This window comes from Jaculus jaculus, chromosome 5 (assembly GCF_020740685.1).
Source record: "Jaculus jaculus isolate mJacJac1 chromosome 5, mJacJac1.mat.Y.cur, whole genome shotgun sequence".
NCBI classification, from domain to species: domain Eukaryota; kingdom Metazoa; phylum Chordata; class Mammalia; order Rodentia; family Dipodidae; genus Jaculus; species Jaculus jaculus.
The window spans coordinates 10,921,442-10,940,894 of record NC_059106.1 but is presented as its reverse complement, the minus strand read 5'-3'; the positions used below and the strand labels follow the sequence as shown (position 1 = coordinate 10,940,894).

The following is a 19,453-nucleotide window of genomic DNA, read 5'->3' as shown; positions in this document are numbered from 1 at the left end:
ATCAAAATGAAAGATACAACTTGGACATTGTATTTGTTTTCTAGGGACACAACCACATCATAGCCTATAGCAGACCCATCTATTTCTGTGCACTGTGTGGCCTGATTTTGCTTCTTGATGCCGGGGCCGAAGCCAGGCACCTTCCCACCTACTCTGTGTACGGCCTGAAGCTCTTCTCTCCAGAGTCCCTGCAGTCAGTCAGGGACCACTTGATAGGTGAGTGTATCCCAGGCTCACGGGGGAGTTTACTGGGAGTTGAGGGGAGACAAGCCTTCCCATTCCCTGCATGTGTGTGTACATGTACACATGTTCATGTGAGTGCATGTGTGTATGTACGTGTGTGTGTGGAGGCTGCAGGACAACCTTGAGTATTGTCCAAGTGCTATTATTTGATTGTGTGGTTTTTGAGACAAAGTCTCTCCCTGGCTTGAGGTCACTAATTAGGCGATATTGTCTGACCCCTGAGGTCCAGGAGCCTTTTGTCTCTGCCTCCCCAGGGCTGGGATCTGGAGCACACACCCCCACACCGCATTTTCACGTGGTTAGAGGAGAGTGCCAGGGTCCTCATGCTTACAAGGCAAGCCCTTTACTCACTGAGCTCTCTCCACAGCACTCCACTGCCTTGTTGTTGATTGTCTTTCGAGGTAGGGTCTCACTGTGGTCCAGGCTGTGTAGTCTCAGAGTGGCCTCAAACTCACGGATTTCTTCCTACCTCTGCCTCCCGAGTGCTGAGATTAAAGGCGTGCGCCACCACGCCCAGCTCCCCCTCCTGCCCCCCATTGCCTTTTGAATCTGTAACTGGAGAGAGCTGCCTAGCTGATTGCTGGTGTGAAGAGATAGACCTTTCCCCCTTGGCCTGCATAGCTCTAGAAGCCTGGGCGGGGGGGGGGGGGGGGGGGCGCCTTGTCAATGGGAATCTTTGAAAGGATTTTGATATCTGTGACCAGGAAATTGCAACCCTGTGACATCTGAAGCACGGTGGCTGTGGTGCCTGCTGCTGTGACCCACCCACTCGGGCGGCAGCCTCAGCCCCGTCCACTTGGTCCAGATGCTCTGTTCATGCACATGTGGGCACTGGCCTGAGGTTTGTCACCACAGCTTTCTCGGGTACGTGTGGCTTCCCTTAAATTCTAAGCACTGAGCTGCTCTCATGAGCTGTTTGCTGCTTAATTGAGATCCTGGGCCCTGAAGCCAGCCTGACACGGCTGCCTGGATCCTGGCTTTGCTGGGTCAGGATAATAGGATCTTGGAGAGGGGGATATCAAGGTAACCTATGAAGGGGGTGATGGCAACTTGAAGTCTGGGGCCCTCCCATTGCTGGGTATATGTAACAATAAAGCACAAGTCAAAAAAGCCCAAGACAATGAGATATGTGAACATGGGGTGGGGGAGCTCTGAAATGACCCTAAAGGCTGTGGCTCAGGCCCTTTTGGGTATCTGCCTTTTCTAGTTCTTAAGTCCATCCCCAATCTGAGAAGTTATCCCACTCTTCTCTCTCTTTTTAAATTTAAATTTATTTTAATTTTATTTTAGAGAGAGTGAAAAACAGAGAGAGAGAGGGAGAGAATTGGTGGACCTCAGCTCCTGCAGTTGAACTCCAGATGCGTGTGCCATGTACTGAGCATGTGTGACCTGGCACTTGCCTCACCTTTGTGCATCAAGCTTACATGGGATCTAGAGTCAAACGTGGGTCCATAGGCTTTGCAGGCAAGCTCCTTAACTTCTAAGCCATCTCTCCAGTCCTCTCTCTCTCTGTGTGTCTTAATAAACTGTCTCATTGCTGTTACCTTACTATGTGTCCCTGGTACAATTCATTATCCTGGGACACAGAGCCTGGAAACTCTAGAGGGCCACAGGTGCTCTCTAAAGTCAGCGTCTTCTCCAGTTTCAGTGCCTTGTCACCTGGATCAACATTCCACTGAAAAGCAGGGAGCAAACTGTGACCTACCTCATAAGCTATGTAGGTTTCAAGTGAGCTAGTTGCAAACACAGACTGATGACCCACACCCTGCACTGACTGGTATTACTATTTTGCCCTGGGGATTCTTGCAGTGGCATGGTGGGGTTTGCACAGCCATGAACTTGTGAACGCTTTGACCACATGGTCTGATAGTGGCAGCTTCAAGGTCTCCAGCCTCGGTCTCTGACTTGCCAACTGGAAGTCAGCCTCAAAGGGAGCTCTTGGAGCTTTAGTCAACATTACCTTTTCCCTGACCACCCGGGAGCTCCCTGATCTCCAGTGGACCCGGGGAGGATGCCCAGATGTGGAGCAAGTTTTCTCCGTGCTCTGTGTAGGTGAAAACTGGTAGGCGCATGGCCCTTGGGCCTTCTGTCCCACTTCTGTCTATCCCTTCCCTTCCTGATGCATCAGTGGCAAGCTTTACAAATGTATACACACACACACACACACACACACACACACACACACACACACACACACTACTTCCTGCAAGCCCATCTTGAGTACTGCCCTTACAACTTCACTTCCTGCTGCATCCATGGACAGAGTCAGAGTAACTTTCAGGAAAAGGCTCAGAGACTGTGTTTCAGAAAACCTCCAAGTTCATTTAGGAAATAGAAAAGAAGAAAAGTGGGCATGGATCCCAGGTTAGAACCCTAGCCAGTGCCCTTCTACTGGGAATGTTTGTTTCTGCCCTTCCTGGTATGTTTGCCTTTGTTTGTATTGTTACTTGAAGCTCACTCTCTCTCTCTCTTTCACACACACACACACCCCAAGCAGGGCTTCAGGCATCTGACTTTTATCTTCCCACCCTCCTATGAAAGGTCAGCTATAAAGGAGAAATCCGAGTTCACATACTTTATTATGATTTTAAGTAAATCAATAAATTTATTTATTTTGCAGATATCAGTGTTGGCATCTATAGTTCATAGTCACACAACAAGCTGGGCATTGGAAACAGAAAGCTGTCAGAGGATTTGAGAGGATAGATGTCATGTCGCCCTTCCCTTGCTGGCCACCACAGCCATCTTGTGTGCCTCATGGCCACCTTTCCTTTGGATCTCAGTGTAGCTCAGTGTTTCTGGTTCCACTTTTTACAGGGGCATGGATGGATCTGTGGCCTGACCTGGAGCCCTGATCCCTGTGGCTGCTGTTCACCTCACCCTTACAGGCTCTACGTTTGGCTGTCTCTCCCACCTCTTTCCATGTTAGTTAGTGCTCGTTCAGTTCCCTAAATTGGTCTCATCTTCCACCCCCTTTCAACTTTTCCTTTTCACAGCTCTTAACCCGTGTGGTGGTGATGGGCTGCCTCTTCTCATACTTGAGGCACATTGTCTCCTTTACCAGCATGCATGTAAGCTTGTCATGCTCAATGGCGACAAGCCAGGGACCCACGTCTTCTCACCATGGAATTCTTGCTTGGTGCCTGGTGTCTGTAGACACCAGATCAGCATTAGTGGGGAGGAGAAACTGACGGGCAGGGAGGTGCTCTTTAACGCCCAAGAGATTAGTGTACACAGGAACACGAGCGCTTCCCACTCATAAATCACTGAAGGCTCCCCTCGGCCCCCAGAGCTGGCTGCCACGAGAGGCACATTTTGCAGATAGGCTGATGAAGGTGTAGAGGCAGGAGGACCAGGAGTTCAAGGGCATCTCGCGCAGCCTATCTGAATTCCTTTCTCAGAAAGAGAGAGACAGAGAAAGAAATAAAGAGGAGGCAGGGAGGGGAAAGAAAGGAAAGGAAAGAGAGAAACAGGGAAGAAGGGGAAGGAAGGAAGGAGGGGGAAGGAAGAAGTAGAGGGAGGAAGGAAAGCAAAGGAGGAAGTGGAGGGCTGAGACCTGCGGGCAGCACAAGCGTGGTGAACATCCCGTTTACCGTCTGCTGTCTGTGCGCGTCCCCTGCCCTCCTCCTGCTTTTCTTTCGTGAGTCACTCCACGACAGCCAGCCCTGTGCTGCTCCTACAGTTGCCCTGTCATGGCCGACTCGCTAAGGCATAAGGACGCAGGGAGACGACACTGAGGCTCAGAGAGGACCCTGAATAACTCCTGGTGCCAGCCTGAGATTATTCATTCAGCAGTGACTTGTGCCTGGGAAACACGGGCCCTGCTCCTTTCCTTTGTTTGTCATCAAAACAATTCTGCTAGGGCACCGGAGGGCGGCGACGGGTGTGGCTTGCTTACCTCTCTCTCCTGAAAACTTCCTAATGCACGTTCCTGTCCGCAGGGACGGGTAAGGGTGACGATAAATACGGCAACAAGCTGACGAGGCGGCTCCTGCCGTAGTGAAACGTGGGAAGATAGAACAGTGGCCATCCCCGTGGAGTGGGGTGTGCGGGGTCAAGGGTACTAATTCGTACCAGGCGGGAAAAGATGGGGAAATGTACAAAGGGGAAAGGAGAAGTGGTGGAGGCCTGTGGGGTTTTTCTGACTGTTGGAGAAGACAGGGACAATTCAAGGTCGTTTCTGCTTTGTGAAACCAGTGGCGAGGGGACCTAGGAGGGACGCCACTGCTGCCCCCCTCACGTCCAGGGACCAGCAAGGGGAGAAGGAGAAAACTGCGAAGAAACGTGGGGAGACAAAGTAGGGCCCCTATTCCCCTTACACAGGGCCTTCCTCCCAGCCTGCGGTGAGGCAGGTCAGCAGCCTCTGGTTAGGACAGCAGCGGTGGGCACTTTCCTGTCCCGGTGCTGCCACCCAAGGTCAGGGTGGCAGCGGGGCTGGGGTCTCGCTTTTTGCCTCACAGATGTCTTCTGTCTGCGAGCGTGTCTCCTTTCTGTGTGCTCGCCCGTCTGAGTCCAAATATGCCTTTTGCTGTTAATTTGTTTCAAGATCAGATTCTCACTAGGTAGCCCAGGCTGGCCTCCAGCTTGTGCCTGTCCAGTCTCGTGGATGGCGGGATTACAAGAATATACCTCCACACCTGGCTCTGATTTTGCACTGTGTGTGTGTGTGTGTGTGTGCGCGCGCGTGTGTGTAAGGAAAGCCTTCACATTGAATTAGGGCCCCAGCAGACCCCTGACTTGAACAGCTACAAAGATCCTCTTTTCAACCGGGACCACGGGGACAGGAGCCGGGGGTTGGGGTTTCGTACCTTTGGTGGCGGATGCAGCCCAGCCCAGAAGAGCGCTCGGGAAGAGGACCAGAGACGCACCAGCTAAGGACGAGTGACGCGGAGTGGCCCTGTGCTGCTGCGCTCTCGCCTCTCAGAGCCGGTGGAAAGGCTTTGCATCTCCCCTCCAGGGCCGTTGCTGGGCGTCCCTTCCACAGAATGTTCTGGAGAAGACCTCACGCCACGCCACGGCCTCTCTGTTGCCTCCTGTGTGTCCTGTGCTGTCTCACAAATCACTGTTTATCCCATTTTTTTTATGACACTTTGTGTGGCCGTGCCTTGCTTTGTTGTTGTGCTGTCAGAGAGAACGCCTGTCGCCTGTCCGTCCACTCCTTGATGAAGAGATTCCCAGCTGCCCAGACGTGGACCTGCCGCCCTTTGTGCTCAGCGTGGGTGTCGCAGCCCCGAAGCAGCCTGGGAGGCTGTGGACTCCGCCTGCGGTCCTGTCGGTGGAGGGACAGGGCGCCGGCACAGCCGGTCTCCGCTGCTGGGCCTTCAGTCCCAGGCCTCGGGGGAGAAGAAGCAGTGTGGACTGAGACTGTGATGCCCATGGCCATGTTCCTGCTGGCCTTCTGCCGCCGTGACAAAAACACCTGAGAACGTCTTCAGAGAGGGGTCCTGGCTCACAGTTTCGGGGTCCTCAGTCCACGACCGCTCCACTGCTTGGGGACCCATGATGAGACAGGGCAGCATGGCAAGGAAGGTGTGGTGGAGCAAAGCTGCTCTTGTCGTGGAGGCCAGGAAGAAGGGAAGGAGAAAGAGCATGGAGGGAGAGGGAGAAGGAGATGGAGGCATGGGCTGTGGACAAGATGACCACTTTCAAGGCCCATCCCAGTGGCCCTGTTCCTCTAATAGGGTCCACTTCCTAAAGGTCCTTCTGTCGGGGGCTACAGGGGCTGAGACCACGCCCGCAACACAGGAGCTGTGAAGATATGTCAGAGCCAGGCTGATAAGTTTCACTTTGTTTCATGTACCTTTCCTTTCATATTTCGGAATTCACAAGCACAGAAAAGACAGGGTCTCATAGAGCTCTGTGCAGCAGGTAAGTATTTGCACCTTAGTGCCACCTCTGAAGGAGGAACAACTGGCTTTGAGGCGTTGTTTTGAGCTAGGCGATGGTTAATCTCAATTGCCAACTGACAGAAGCTAGAATTGCTTAGGAGTCAAACCTCTGGGCATGTCTATGAAGAGATTTTTAAAAAATATTTTTATTTATTTGTGAGAGAGAAAGAGAGAATGGTATGCCAGGGCCTTCAGGCACTGCAAACAAACTCCAGATGCATGTGCCCCCTTGTGCATCTGGCTTACATGGGTCCTGGGGAGTTTAACCTGGGTCCTTTGGCTTTGCAGGCAAATGCCTTAACTGCTAAGCCATCCCTCCAGCCTCACAAGGTGATTTCTAAGTTAGGTCTAATGAGGTGGGAAGACCCATCCTAACTGTAGCTGGGACCATTCCACGGATTGGGGTGCTGGACTGAATAGAACGGATAAAGTGAGCTGAGCCCTGGCACTCATCTCCGCGTCCTGACTGGACCCCACGAAATCTGCCGCCATGACGGGCTGTATGCTCTCGAACTGTGAGCTGACATAAACCCTTCTATGCTCGAGCTGTTTTTGTCCTGGTATTCTGTCAAAACAATGAGCAGACGAGCCCTGGAAAGATGGCCTCCCTCTGACTCAGTATTAGAGTTTTCTGCCCATCGTTGGCTCTTTGCTATTGGATGAGGCAACATGTCATGGCACAGCAAACATGTTCCCCTCATGGCCAGGACATGAAAAGAAAGAGGAAGAAGAGGAAGAAATCTGGGCTCTACATTCTTCTTCCAGGACAACCCCCCCCCCCAATCCTATGACCCAGAGAGTTCCCACCTCAGAGTTTCCACCACCTCCCATACCACCAAGTTGAGGAAGAAGCCTTCAATACCTGGATCTTCAGGGAGTAGTCAGACTGCCGACCATAGCAGGTGTTCTGGGAGTTAACAACATAAAGTCTTGCCACAAAAAAAAATACATACAGGGCTGGAGAGATGGCTTAGCGGTTAAGCGCTTGCCTGTGAAGCCTAAGGACCCCGGTTTGAGGCTCGGTTCCCCAGGTCCCACGTTAGCCAGATGCACAAGGGGGCGCACGCGTCTGGAGTTCGTTTGCAGAGGCTGGAAGCCCTGGCACGCCCATTCTCTCTGTCTCCCTCTATCTGTCTTTCTCTCTGTGTCTGTTGCTCTCAAATAAATAAATAAAAAATGAACAAAAAAAATTTAAAAAAATACATACATACACACACACACACACACACACACACACACTAGGACCGGGGAGATAGCTAAGTGGTAAAGTACTTGTCTTGTAAGCATGAGGGTCTGAGTTTGATCCTCAGAACCCATGTGAAATGCAAGGCATGATGGCACACCCTCCTAATGCCAGCACTAGGAAGGCAGCAATAGGAGCATTCCGTTGGGCTCACTGGCCAGCCGTTCTCGTCTGGTTGGTGAGCTCTGTGCCAGTGGTGTGTCTGCGGAGGCCATCCAGTGCTGTCCTCTGGCCTCTACATGCACACTCACACACATACGTGAACACCTGTGTGTACATGTGCATCCACATACATGAACCCAGTCACAAAGTTACCATGTGCAACTGTCGTATATATGTTAGCGTGTGTGTGGCATATGTACATGTATAGTGTAAGCACAGGTATGTGCAGATGCAGGCTCCTTGTGTACACATGGGCGGAGGCCAGAGTGGACCCATCAGGCGTCCTCCTCTCCCAGTCTTCTACATTGTGTCCTTGAGATGAAGTCTCTCACTGAAGCTAGAGCTGCCATGTTTCAGTCAGACCAGCTGACCAGTGAGTCGCAGTATGCTCTGGCCTCTGTCCCCCTGACCCACAGGGCTGGGGTTGCAGAAGTGCACGGCCGGGCTCAGTTTCTTATGAGGGACCGAACTCCAGCTCACTCAGGCCCTTGTGCTTGCCCAGCAAGTGCTCTTACCCGCTCGGCCTTCTCTCCAGCTTCCTAATTTTTTTTTTTTTTAAAAGTGTGACAGCAAAATCACCATTTATCAAAGGATGTTCAAATCCAAGCAGAAGGGGTTGTTTTCATAGCCACACTCATCACAGTAAAGGTAATGTTCTAGAGTGCTCTGGGCAGAATCATCCGCCCCGTACTTTTAACCAACACTTCAGAGACATCCAGAACCCCATCCCTCTGGCCTCTCTGTGAAAAACGTCTATTTTTTTTGGAAAATGCAGAAACTACTGCCTTAACTTTCTTACTCCGGTCGTCCAATATACTCTCCATGCTTCTAGGACGCAGTCCTGGGGTCCGAGCAGTGGGCTTCAGACATCGGGTCGGTTGCCGTCCACCTGCTCTTAGCTCGTCATGGATTTCGTGTCTTTTCAGGGTTTCTGTGCTGCTTCCCCGCCATCTCCCTGCTCGGGCTCTTCCCGCAGATCAACACCTTCTGCACGTACCTGCTGGAACAGGTGGACATGCTGCTCTTCGGAGGCTCTGGTGAGGCGCTGCTTCTGCTTCTGCTCTGCCTGAGGAGGGTTTCGAGGTCCGTGAGGCCGGGGGTGGTGGGGGGCTCCTCACGGAAGCTTGCTGTGCTCTGAGCAACTAGATGCTCAGGCTCATCCTGCAGTTTGGACCTCGGAGGGACTCGCTCCATAGGCTCTGAAGTAGCCCTGTGTGCATGGCTAAGTAAAGAAGTCAGCATGGGGTGGGGGGCCGTGAGGCTCCTGTGGTTTGCAGTGGGCTTGGGCCCTCCAGACTGCTCCTTAGGAAATTCCTGTGTGGGTGTGTGCATATGTGTGTGTGTACATGAGTGTGTGTGTGTGCGTGTGTGCATGTTTGAGTATGCACATGTATCATTGTGAGAGCATGTCAGTGTGAGTCTGTATGCATAAGCATGTGCGTGTGCATGAACATGCAATGTATCAATGTGAGAGTATCAGTGAGCCTGCATATATGACTTCATGGATGTCTGTCATGAGTCTTGGAGTCTCTCCTGGACCATAGGTCCTCACGGTCCCCTGGAGTTGCATGTAGGGCCACTCCTCAGTGCATTCCCTCTGGTCACATCCGTCGTCACTTTCTTTCCAACACCAGTTGCACCTGGTGTCTTCTGACGGATCCCTCCCATAGGCACACAAAGGGTATCTGAGAGCCACAGTCCTCCCTCCCTTCCGGACACCCTGCTGGTTTTGAGAGTGGTGAACTAGAAAGTCAGGCTGGTGTTTGTGTTGCAGCTGTTTCTGGGATGATATCCGCCGTGCACAGCGTAGGCCGCAGTGTCCTGGCAGTGGCTCTACTCCACGTGCTCTGCTTCAGCGCTGTGAAGGTAGGTGTGCGCGACCGTGGTGGGCACTGGAGACCGCAGCCATCACCCTTCTCATATCCATGATTTTAAGTAAGCAGAGATCTTCTCCGATTATAAAGAAATGGGCTCAGAGCAGCCTGACCCATCCTGGTGCATGAGCCTGCCTGTGACATCTCTACCTTGGTCAGTGATGCCCAGGGGCTTCTGCTGGACACAGTGCGACCCGTGAACTCATGTTGCTCCCGTCCGGAGTAGCACCTCAAGCAGGGCGGAGGGTGCAGTGGTGTGAGGCTGTGAAGGAGAGAGAACAGGACTGGATGGGGTCTAGAGAGCGGATAGACTGTGGGGTCCTCCAGCCAGGGAAGAGCCAAGGCAGCTGAGACCAAGAAAGCCAGAGACTGAGAAAACACGACGAGGGGCTGGCACTGTGGTGCCATAGGCCGAATGTTTGCCTAACATGTAAGAATCCCTGGGTTCACTTCCCAGAGCCACACTCCATAATCTCAGTACTTGGGAGGTGGAGGCAGAACGATCAGAAGTTCAAAGTCATCTTCAACTTCATAACTTCATATTGCGTTCAAGGCCATCCTGGGCTACATGAGACCCTATCTCTCACCCCACCCCCAAAAAAAGAAAAAAAAAAAAGAAAACAAGACCAATATCAATACAGATGTTGGAAACCCAGAAAGTTCCATCAGAAAAGAAGTATAACACATACCCCAGGCTATGGGTGTTTTTATATAACTGTGAGGCTCAAAGTGATTGTCGCAGCGTGGCTCTGACGGAAGAACTGGGTGGACTGTGAGAGGAGAGGTGTGGATCCTTCTATGAGAGAAAGAGTCAGCAAACGATATCTCAAATGGAAAAGTCAAGACGAGCAAAGCTGATTTGCTGCTTGGAATTGGAATTGGCTCAGTCAGCGAAGCTGCTGCCTGCGGGCACTGGAGCTGGACCACTCAGCTCGCCCACTGCTGCCCTTCAGTCAGTGGGCACTGTTGCAAAGGGGCAGTGCCCACCGTGAGCACAGGCTTGCAGCCAGGAAGAAAGAAAACTAATGTGAGGCATATTTCTGAGCTATAACATTGCAAACCACAGGTAGCCTATGGAAAAATGAAAATTAGATGTTAAAAGGCAAAAAAAAGAAAGAAAGAAAGAAAGAAAAAAAGAAAGAAAGAGTGCATTCCAGAGTGTTCCTGTTCATAGCCTGTGCGTGTGTGTGTGTGTGTGTGTGTGTGTGTGTGTGTGTGTGTGTGTGTGTTACTGGGGATTGAACACTGGGCTTCAGGTGTGCCAGGAGAATTCTCTTTTCACTTTTTTCCCCATTTTTTGAGACAGGATCTTACCAAGATTTATAATCTCAGTTGAATCTAGGGAAGTGGCTTAACTGCCTTTAGCCTCTCTATGGTTCTGTGAAGGAGTAGCTCCCAAGCCTTCTGGAGGAGTCTTGGTGTGCCCAAAGAAACCAGTCCTAACTTCGTGCAAAACAGTGAACGTTGCTGATTGCTAAACTACCTTTCTTTTTGCAATTCTAAGTGAGTCTGAGAACTGTCAAAGAATCTGGTATGGAAACAGGCAGAAGTTTTCCAGTATTTACCCAATTGTAGCCAGTGCTAGACTTTGCTCACTGATCTTGGTGTTTGTCCTCACCATGGTGAGCAGCACCCACATGGGCTGCCTGCGCAATGCCAAGGGCAGCCAACAGGTTCCCACTGCTGAGGGCTGGCCCGGCATAAGCTCCTTTTACTGTCTGGCCTGGGCCTTCCGTTTATTTATGTTTCCCATTCTGCACTTGGCATGTGAATGGTAAGAGGGGCTGTTGAGCCAGTGTCAGTAGAAAATGTGCATGCTCACTGCCTTGTCTGTGATGGGAATGAGCTGTGGGGTTTCTAGAGTGTTGAGGCAGGCTTCCAACAGGAGGATCCAAGCCAGTCTGGGAGGTTTATTTTATCACGGGAAGACATTGGCTTCTCTCGCTCAGTGTAGAACAAAGATCACTTACAAAGAATAAAACAGTGTGTTGTAACAGAAGCTTAATGCTCTAGTTATATTTTCAAATGCCCTTTGTTAAAAAAAACATAGAGAAATTTGCATGTCTCTCTTCTCCTTTGTAAGCACTGAGTCTTCAAATATAGCCTCTCCACTTGGATGCAGCACCTATTAAATGCTGTGAATTGAGTGAACGTGGTGAGTGGATTCGCAAGGGAGCCCTCAGGAGGAGAGGAGCACTCTCGCTTCCACCCAGCGCCCCGCCTCAGAGCTGTTTCTCTTTCTTCTTTATGCCTTTGTGCTAACTCCGCATTGCTGGTGTTGATGTTCCCCCCGGCATTTCTGCTGCCGTGTGACGGGCAGATGGGTCCTAGTTTCAGCATGTTAGCTGCCTACCCAGAGGTCTATGTCTCTATCTGGTCTTGTATGCATTTGCTGCCTTGTTTTTTTTTTTAATTTTTTTTTGTTTGTTTTCTTTATTTATTTGAGAGTGACAGACATAGAGAGAAAGAGGCAGATAGAGAGAGGGAGAGAGAATGGGCACACCAGGGCCTCCAGCCATTGCAAACAAACTCCAGACGCGTGCACCCCCTTGTGCATCTGTCTAATGTGGGTCCTGGGGAATTAAGCCTCGAACTGGGGTCCTTAGGCTTCACAGGCAAGCACTTAACCACTAAGCCATCACTCCAGCCCTTTCTTTTTTCTTTAAATTTTTTGTTCATTTTTATTTATTTGAGAGTGACAGGCATAGAGAGAAAGAGGCAGATAGAGAGAGAGAATCTTGGTTTTTGTTATAATGACCAGCAATGGCAGTAGACACAGCCCAGCATAGGTGCCCCTGACCATGGCACCGGAAAGAATTTCAGGATGGGTTTATTTATCTATTTATGTGAAAGAGGAAGAGGAGAGAGAATGGATGGACATACCAGGGCCCTCCGCTGCTGCAACAACCCCAGATGTGCACCACTTTGTGCAGCTGGCTTTATAGTGGGTACTGGGGAACCAAACCTCCACCAGCAGGATTTGCAAGCGAGTACCTTTGACTGCTAAGCCCTCTCTCCAGCCCCTCTGGATGAGTTTAGAGTGAAGCAAGGTTACTTTGTGAAGCAGGGATGATGGCACACATGGGCAGGCGTCTAGAGAGCGAAAGGATACTACACAGCCAAGACATAGATTTAGGCTTTTCAATAGAGATCCATCCCTAAGTGTCTTAACAATAACAGTAATATAATTTATATTTTTAAAGTTGCATTGCTCAAACGATGTAATTTACAATCAGTTTCAAAAATTAAGCAAAGTTTAAAAATTAAATGGTGCTTACATTTAAAAAAATTAACTTGCTTACCTATTTCTATTACCTTAAAGGATTTCATTTTGTAAACGAAGTCACACAACGCCCTGTTTGGGTTTAGGGTTGAGAGAGGGGTGTGAACATTTAAGACTTTGGGTCCCAAGGAAGCATGGCTGATTTGCTAGTTTTAAGATTTTTATTTGAGGGCTGGAGAGATGCTTAGAGATTCAATGTGCTTCCTGTGCAAGCATGAGGGTCTGAAGATGCCCGAGACCACTGGGGTTCTACCGTCCAGACCCCACATAAGCAGCTAGGTGCCGTGCGCCTGCAAGCCCAGTCCCGCAGAGAAGCAGAGACCCAGGAACGCCGGGAGTCCTGGGAGCTCTGAGATCAGTAAAGAGACTCGCGCTCCCAACAAGACCCGGTGGAGGAACAGTGGAGCTTGACGCCCAACGTTCTGCTGGGGCCACTACAGGCAAGTCTCCCCCACCAGCTGCGGGCTAGTGTGTGTGGGGGGGACACCACAGCATATTACACACACACAGGCAAACAGAAAAGATCCCCATCTGAAATATCTTGAGAGAAAGGAGCATTGTCTCTGAAGGCAACTTTGATTTGATCAGTTGTATTGAAGTTTCTTGACGCTCAGCCAATAGCAAGTGTAAACTAGACCCCAGGGTGAGTGTCTCCTTCCCCTCCCAGGTCCCCTTAGTTGCCCCACGTCTTTCTATCTTCCCTCATTAATGCTTGATGGAAGTAGATTGGGGGACTACAAGTTAATTTTGCCCTCTGGAATATTAATTACGGAAGGAAAGCTTGATTCTTCTTTTAATTTCATATTCTCTTTGACTCATCCACACACAGACAGGCTCCCTCCCCGGCTTAAATAGTTGACAGCCAAACACAGAAGCAACCAGAATATTTGCTCCCTGGAGAAATGGCTCAGCAGTTAATTAGCTGGCTTCCCATTTGTCTAGGTAGAGCATGGTTTCTATTGTTCGTGATCTCTTACAAAGAGACTCTGTTTTATTGATGGCAAGGGGATCCAGAGGTTGACACACACTATTCGAATGTAATGTCTCCCAGGCGCCACTGGCAACTGCCTTTAGGGGGGCTCTTCTCCCTGTGCTCTGTAAGAGGTACCAGAGGACCCCTGCCTGCAGGATTCAAAATCTTAACTCTAGCTAGAAAATATACTCAGAGTTCTAGAATTTCTTTTGGCACTGGTGTGGACCTTGCGCATTCCCTAGTGCGACCCCTTTGTTTTATTCCTTAACAGTCCGGAGAGGCGCTGAGCGCTGACTCTTGTCACGGGGTGGGCCTGTGCAGCCTTCCTCCATGCTCCTGGCTGTCTGGAGGGATGGCTGTGCCGCCTCCTCGCTGGGACAATTCACAGCCGATGAGATACCTGCCCATCTTTGGAACTTTAATTTACAAAATGATTTCCCAAGTGTTTTCTCATTTCCCCTTTATTTTATTCCATGTAATGGACGAGGGAGATATTTGTGTTTCTGTATCTCAATAGTGAACTTGAAGCACCAGGTGCGTTGCTAGTTTGCCTATGGGCACGCACCTAATTCACACTGCTCCCCACCCCCACCCCCAACTTTAAAATGTATTCGCGAAGCGTACCTCAGTGAGATGTTGGGAGAAGTAGGTGGAAGTGAATGGATAACATGTATACAGTGCCTGGTTGAAGGGCTTTCCTCAGACAGAGCTGTTGGTCATATTGGAAGGCTGCCCCCCATTAGCCTGCAGGATCTGAATAAGCCCCTCTTGAGTGTGCAAAGGCCGTGTAGAGGTAAATCAAGGTTTACAGATGTAGGTAGAGTCCCTAAGCAAGCAACTTTAACTTAAATTAAAATATGATTTAAAGGGCGATTTTCCTGGATGAGCCTGGCCTCATCTGAGGAGGCCTGTAAAAGAGGTCTGAAGGTCAAAAGAACAGGGAACATAGCAGAAACCTGGCTGTGTGGCTTTCAGGAAACCATGCTTCATGTGTCACTCAGGAGGGAGCCACGTGGCCAGGCTACAGGGCACAGGAGCCAGAATGTGTCAGCAGTCACCCAGACGGAGAAGAGGGACCACAGCATTATAGCTTCACGAAGTGAAATTCTGCTAGCCATTAGTGGTCTCGAGGAGGCCCCCAAATCTCAGATGAGATCAGAGGTTCAGGCAACACTGATTTCTGCCGGGTAAGACACTGGGCAGAGAACCCAGCTGCACTGTGCCTGGGCTCTTGACGCCCAGCACTGTGGGGTGAGGTTTCTATGCTGTCTTCACGCTGAGTCTGTCACGACTTGTTACGCAGCGATAGAACACTGCCACACACCGTCACTGCTGAGTCTAAGTAGCAGATGCTCAAGGAGACGGTGAAGACGGTGGGGATACCACGAGCAGCCGTCAGTTTGAAAATGAAACACAGGCCTTCACTAAGCGACAGCTCAGTGAGTGAGGGTGGCTCCATTGGCTCAGCACTTACCCCGAAAGCATGAGGACATGAGTGTGATGCTCAGAACTCGTGTGAACGGGTCAGGTGTGGAAACGGGTGCTCATCATTCCAGTACTGGGGAGGTGGAGAGGAGATTCCTGGGGCTCAGTGGCCAGGCAGTCTAGCCTGACTGGTGAACAGCAAGCCAATGAGAGATCCTATCTTAAAAAGAAAAGGTGATGGCATTACTGAGCGGTCCTCTGGACCCCACATGTGCATGCGCACCTGAACACACACACACACACACACACACACACACACGCATGCTCACACACACGGTTAATTTTAGTTACAATACAAGTTACATCCCATAGCTAGAATTGTGTCCATTCTGTACACAAGGTAGGGGACAGCTAGTGAAGAGGTCCCTGTGGTAAGAAAGAAGGAGAAAGGGACACTCAGCTAGACACCCTCTTGCTTCTCTCCATAGGACGCGGAAAAGCGCAGTCATGTGCACTTGTAATCCCAGCCCTTTTGGTATCTGAGGAAGGCCACTCTTTGCAACGTAGCAAGACTCCATCTCAAAATGAACAACTGAATAAAGTAAAATTGGTGTCCAAACCCAATTGAGGCTGAATTTTCATGATCCCCAAACTTGAGTAGGGATAACTTTGATAGATGCCGTTAGCACTGACTTGGGAGGAAAAGAGGAAGAATAAATAGAGCTCAGAAGATGTTCAAGATGAAGTTACAGAGAGGTACAGAGAGTTAAAGTGGGCTTAGGGTCACTTTGGGGCATGAATGTAGGACATGTACACGGTCAAATCCAGAAAGTACATTGAGGTAGACCTTGGTGAAACCCAGGGGCCTGTCTTGTGTGGAATGAGAGGTTCAGAAGGGACAGAAGGTAGCAGTGAGCTTCCTGGACTTGGAGGGAGATGAACCCGTGACTCTGGCGGAGGTGGGGCACGAAGTCTGCTCCCTTGTCGCAGATCTCTCTTCCAGAGTCCCAGGGTCAGGATTGTCGCTGGAGCTCACCCAGTGCTGGTCTTCCCTGCACATAATGGATGCTTGTGAGCAAAGCAGACCCTGAGGGTGCTGGAGAGAAAAGGCTGTTCACCCATGTGCAGAGAGAGTGACGTGTCCTGAGAGGGCAACGGGCAGGATGTACCAAAGCCAGTAAGGCCTTTGTCAGCGCGTAGATGGTCCCATCACTCACACTTTTCATGGCTCCCAGTTTGATAGTGCCCGCAAGTTATGGCCTTGGTTTTCTTAGGTCTTGTTTTACATTCTGTTTGCATAATTCAGTGGGTGTTGCATAAAAAGTGTTGTATGAACTCTTGGGTTGAATAATGACCAGAAATTTGAGAGAAGACTGGGAAGGACAGCAAACGCCAGTGCTCTTCCGAAAGTACCTGTTCTGTGTGTATGCATGCGCGTGGATGCGCCCGTGTCTTCTCCTGTCCGGGTAGCCTTGGACACACGTGACCTGCCATCCACCTTGCTAGCCAACCATGTCATTTTTCTTCAGTATCTACCCCTAAAAGTAAAATATTGTCTTGACTCCTAAACATATGGTGTTTTCCACCAAAGTGAAAAATGATGTGAGTAAAAATCTTCGTGCTCAGCGGAGTCGGATGTGTCTCGCTTGTCGACATACACCTCAGCTTGATTATTGGGAGACGTGAATGAAGCTCCTCAGGGTGTCCAAGGTCTAAAAGGAACAAGACCTGCCACGAGAGGTGCTCCTCACACACGGTGGCCGCCGTGCAGCCAGGGGGACGCGTGTGAGACACAATCAGAAACAATTCAAGGGCTTGGTGACACACGGGTCCTTACTCGATCCCTGTGCTCTTACAACGTTGGGCTCATCTTACTTCAAGATGAGATTCACTCCAAAAATGAACCCGGGAAAAGGACTTCTATCCCCATCAACGTGGTATAATCTATTTCTTGTTTTAGGCAGCATGAAAACCTGGATCAGAAGAACCCTTGTTTGTATGAGAAACGCATATCCTACAGTCCATTCCTCTCAAAGGATCACATTTAAATGTGATGTGAAAGGCGCAGTGGAGAATTTGACCTATTTATGTTTGCTTCTTATGCAGGCTCTCTGGCACTGGGCCCATAAATTCTGTCCTAAAAGTTGTCTAAACTTTCTCAGAGGGAAAAAAAAATGCTAAACCTACGCTTCTCTTCCAAATTCTTCTGCACAAAGCAGAAGTGCCCATGCGCGCCCGTGGAAGCAGCCCCAAGTGCCGTGAAACCCACCTCAGGACTGGAGGGCTGTTAGACGGTTTTATTTCCACCTCATAAAAATATTTCAAAACCTGTGGGAGTTTTATAAACCAGCCCTCATCAATCCGTATCCTTTCCAATTTAAGGGCCCTGGAGACACATCTCAAGGCAATTAGGGATGTTCATTTTGAAGCGAACCGTCAGGTGCCGTGTGCTTCATTATCTGTGAGTGATGGATGATGTTTAGAAACCCGAGACCCCTTCCTAATCTGTGTGGATTTGTGAGTCTGTGTGGATGTGTCTAGGAATATCATAAATAAATACTAAATGTAAAATAATTCTTTGGGGGAAATTACATTTTTTCGAGGTAGGGTCTCACTCTAGCCCAGGCTGACCTGGAATTCACTATGGAGTCTCAGGGTGGCCTCAAACTCACAGCGATCCTCCTCCCTCTGCCTCCCGAGTGCTGGGGATTAAAGGCGTGCGCCACCACGCCCAGCTTGGGAAGTTAAATTTTGAGACAGTGTTTCACCCTGGAGGAGAGGCTGGTCTCAAACTCCTGACAGTCCTCCTGCCTCAGCCTCTTGAGTGCAGCTGGGGTTACAGGTATAAACTGCCACCATGCCTAGCTTATATGAAGTAATTCATGATTCAGACATACATGTTGCAAACAGAAATGTTCATTTTACGCCCCAGTACATCCACTCTCTCCTGCCTGTGGGGAGCCTGCCCAGAGAGTGGAGCTGCGGGTCACCAGGCACTCAGGCTGTCTGCTGTCTTCCTCAGGAGCCTTGGAGCACACAGCACATCCCCGCGCTGTTCTCGGCTTTCTGTGGCCTGTTGGTTGCGCTGTCTTACCACCTGAGCCGGCAGAGCAGTGACCCATCCGTGCTTCTGTGAGTAAATGGACCACCGCTCCTCTTTTTGCTGAGGGGACATTATTAGGACGAAGTGTAAAAATTAAAAGTTACCTCATCGATCACTTGAATGCATGTCCCTTTTTTATGATGAGTTTTGTGATGGCGAAAACTCTTGCTTTCCTTACGTGTGAGGCTCAAGGAGTTGACTGCCTGAGACGCGCTTCTTGTAGCCGCATCTTTCGGGTGGGTGCCCTGCCTCATGATGCTGGCTGTCTAATGAGCTGCATGGGGATGGAGGAATGCAGGGCTGGCCAGAAACAAATGAAGCCAAGGGTGACCTTCCTACCAACCTCCTACCTTGTGCTGTGCACTTGTAGCAAAGCTTAGAGAAGACAGAGGGCCCTGGGTCCCGGGCTGCCTTCCCTCCCGTGTGCCTTGAGACGAGCCAGAGGCACGTGTGTCACAGCTGGATATACGGAGCCCCACGGCTGCCTCGTTCTGGGTGGCACCCCGCAGAGACCAGACCGCAGCCCCCAGAGGAGTTTTTGTTTTATTTTGTTCCTTTTGGCTTGCTGTATGGCTGGTGCCCTTTAACTTGAAAATGAAGAGTCAGAAGTTTGTTTTGATATGTGTACAGTGTGGCACGTGTGTGTGTGGGGGGGCACATTCGGGCTGTGCAAATGTGTGTGTGAATGTGTGTGTGCCAGAAATCTACATCATGTGTCTTCCTTAATCAAGGCTTATTTTTCAGACAGGGCCACCCAGCCCTAGAGATTCCCCTGCCTCCACCTTCCCAGTGCTGGGATTACAGCGAACACCACCACACATACAGACCCTCATGCCCTGCGAGGCAGACATTTTTCCCACTGAGCCACCTCCCCAGCTCAATGTCCAAATGTTAAACAATATCTAATATAGTCCGTCGTCTCTTAGAAGTATCAATCCTTGTTTGCGGCCTGGAAATCCTCCATATGATATCACAGTGAGCTTCACCCATGGATGGCAGCGTCTCCTATAATTGGCCCAAATTTACAAACACTTTCAGTTTAAGATTAACTGCGGGGAGCAGACTAGAAACTCCATCATTTTAGGTTGCCGGGTGCATTAAGACGAAAGCTGCGGGGAAATGGGAGAAAATAAAAATTCACTACGATTTCCACCATTGTGAGTGCCCACTGTGTGACTGGAAAGCTGCCTTCTGCTGGCGCTGTCTGTGAGGAGGAAACATGGTGCTGTGGACATGAAAGAAGCCTTGCCAGTGACAGA

At 50.1% G+C, this 19,453-nt stretch overlaps 1 protein-coding gene across 10 annotated transcripts in view; it reads left to right on the top strand.

The window, feature by feature from the left end:
* Positions 1–19,453, top strand: part of Pcnx2 (pecanex 2) — a 200,038-nt gene that overhangs the window by 61,947 nt on the left and 118,638 nt on the right. For all 10 annotated transcript variants that reach the window (XM_045150737.1, XM_004659700.2, XM_045150741.1 and 7 more), the window contains 4 exons: positions 45–216; positions 8,463–8,573; positions 9,311–9,402; positions 18,114–18,223. In XM_045150737.1, coding sequence (XP_045006672.1) covers positions 45–216; positions 8,463–8,573; positions 9,311–9,402; positions 18,114–18,223 — 485 coding nt within the window. The remainder of the gene's footprint in view (positions 1–44; positions 217–8,462; positions 8,574–9,310; positions 9,403–18,113; positions 18,224–19,453) is intronic.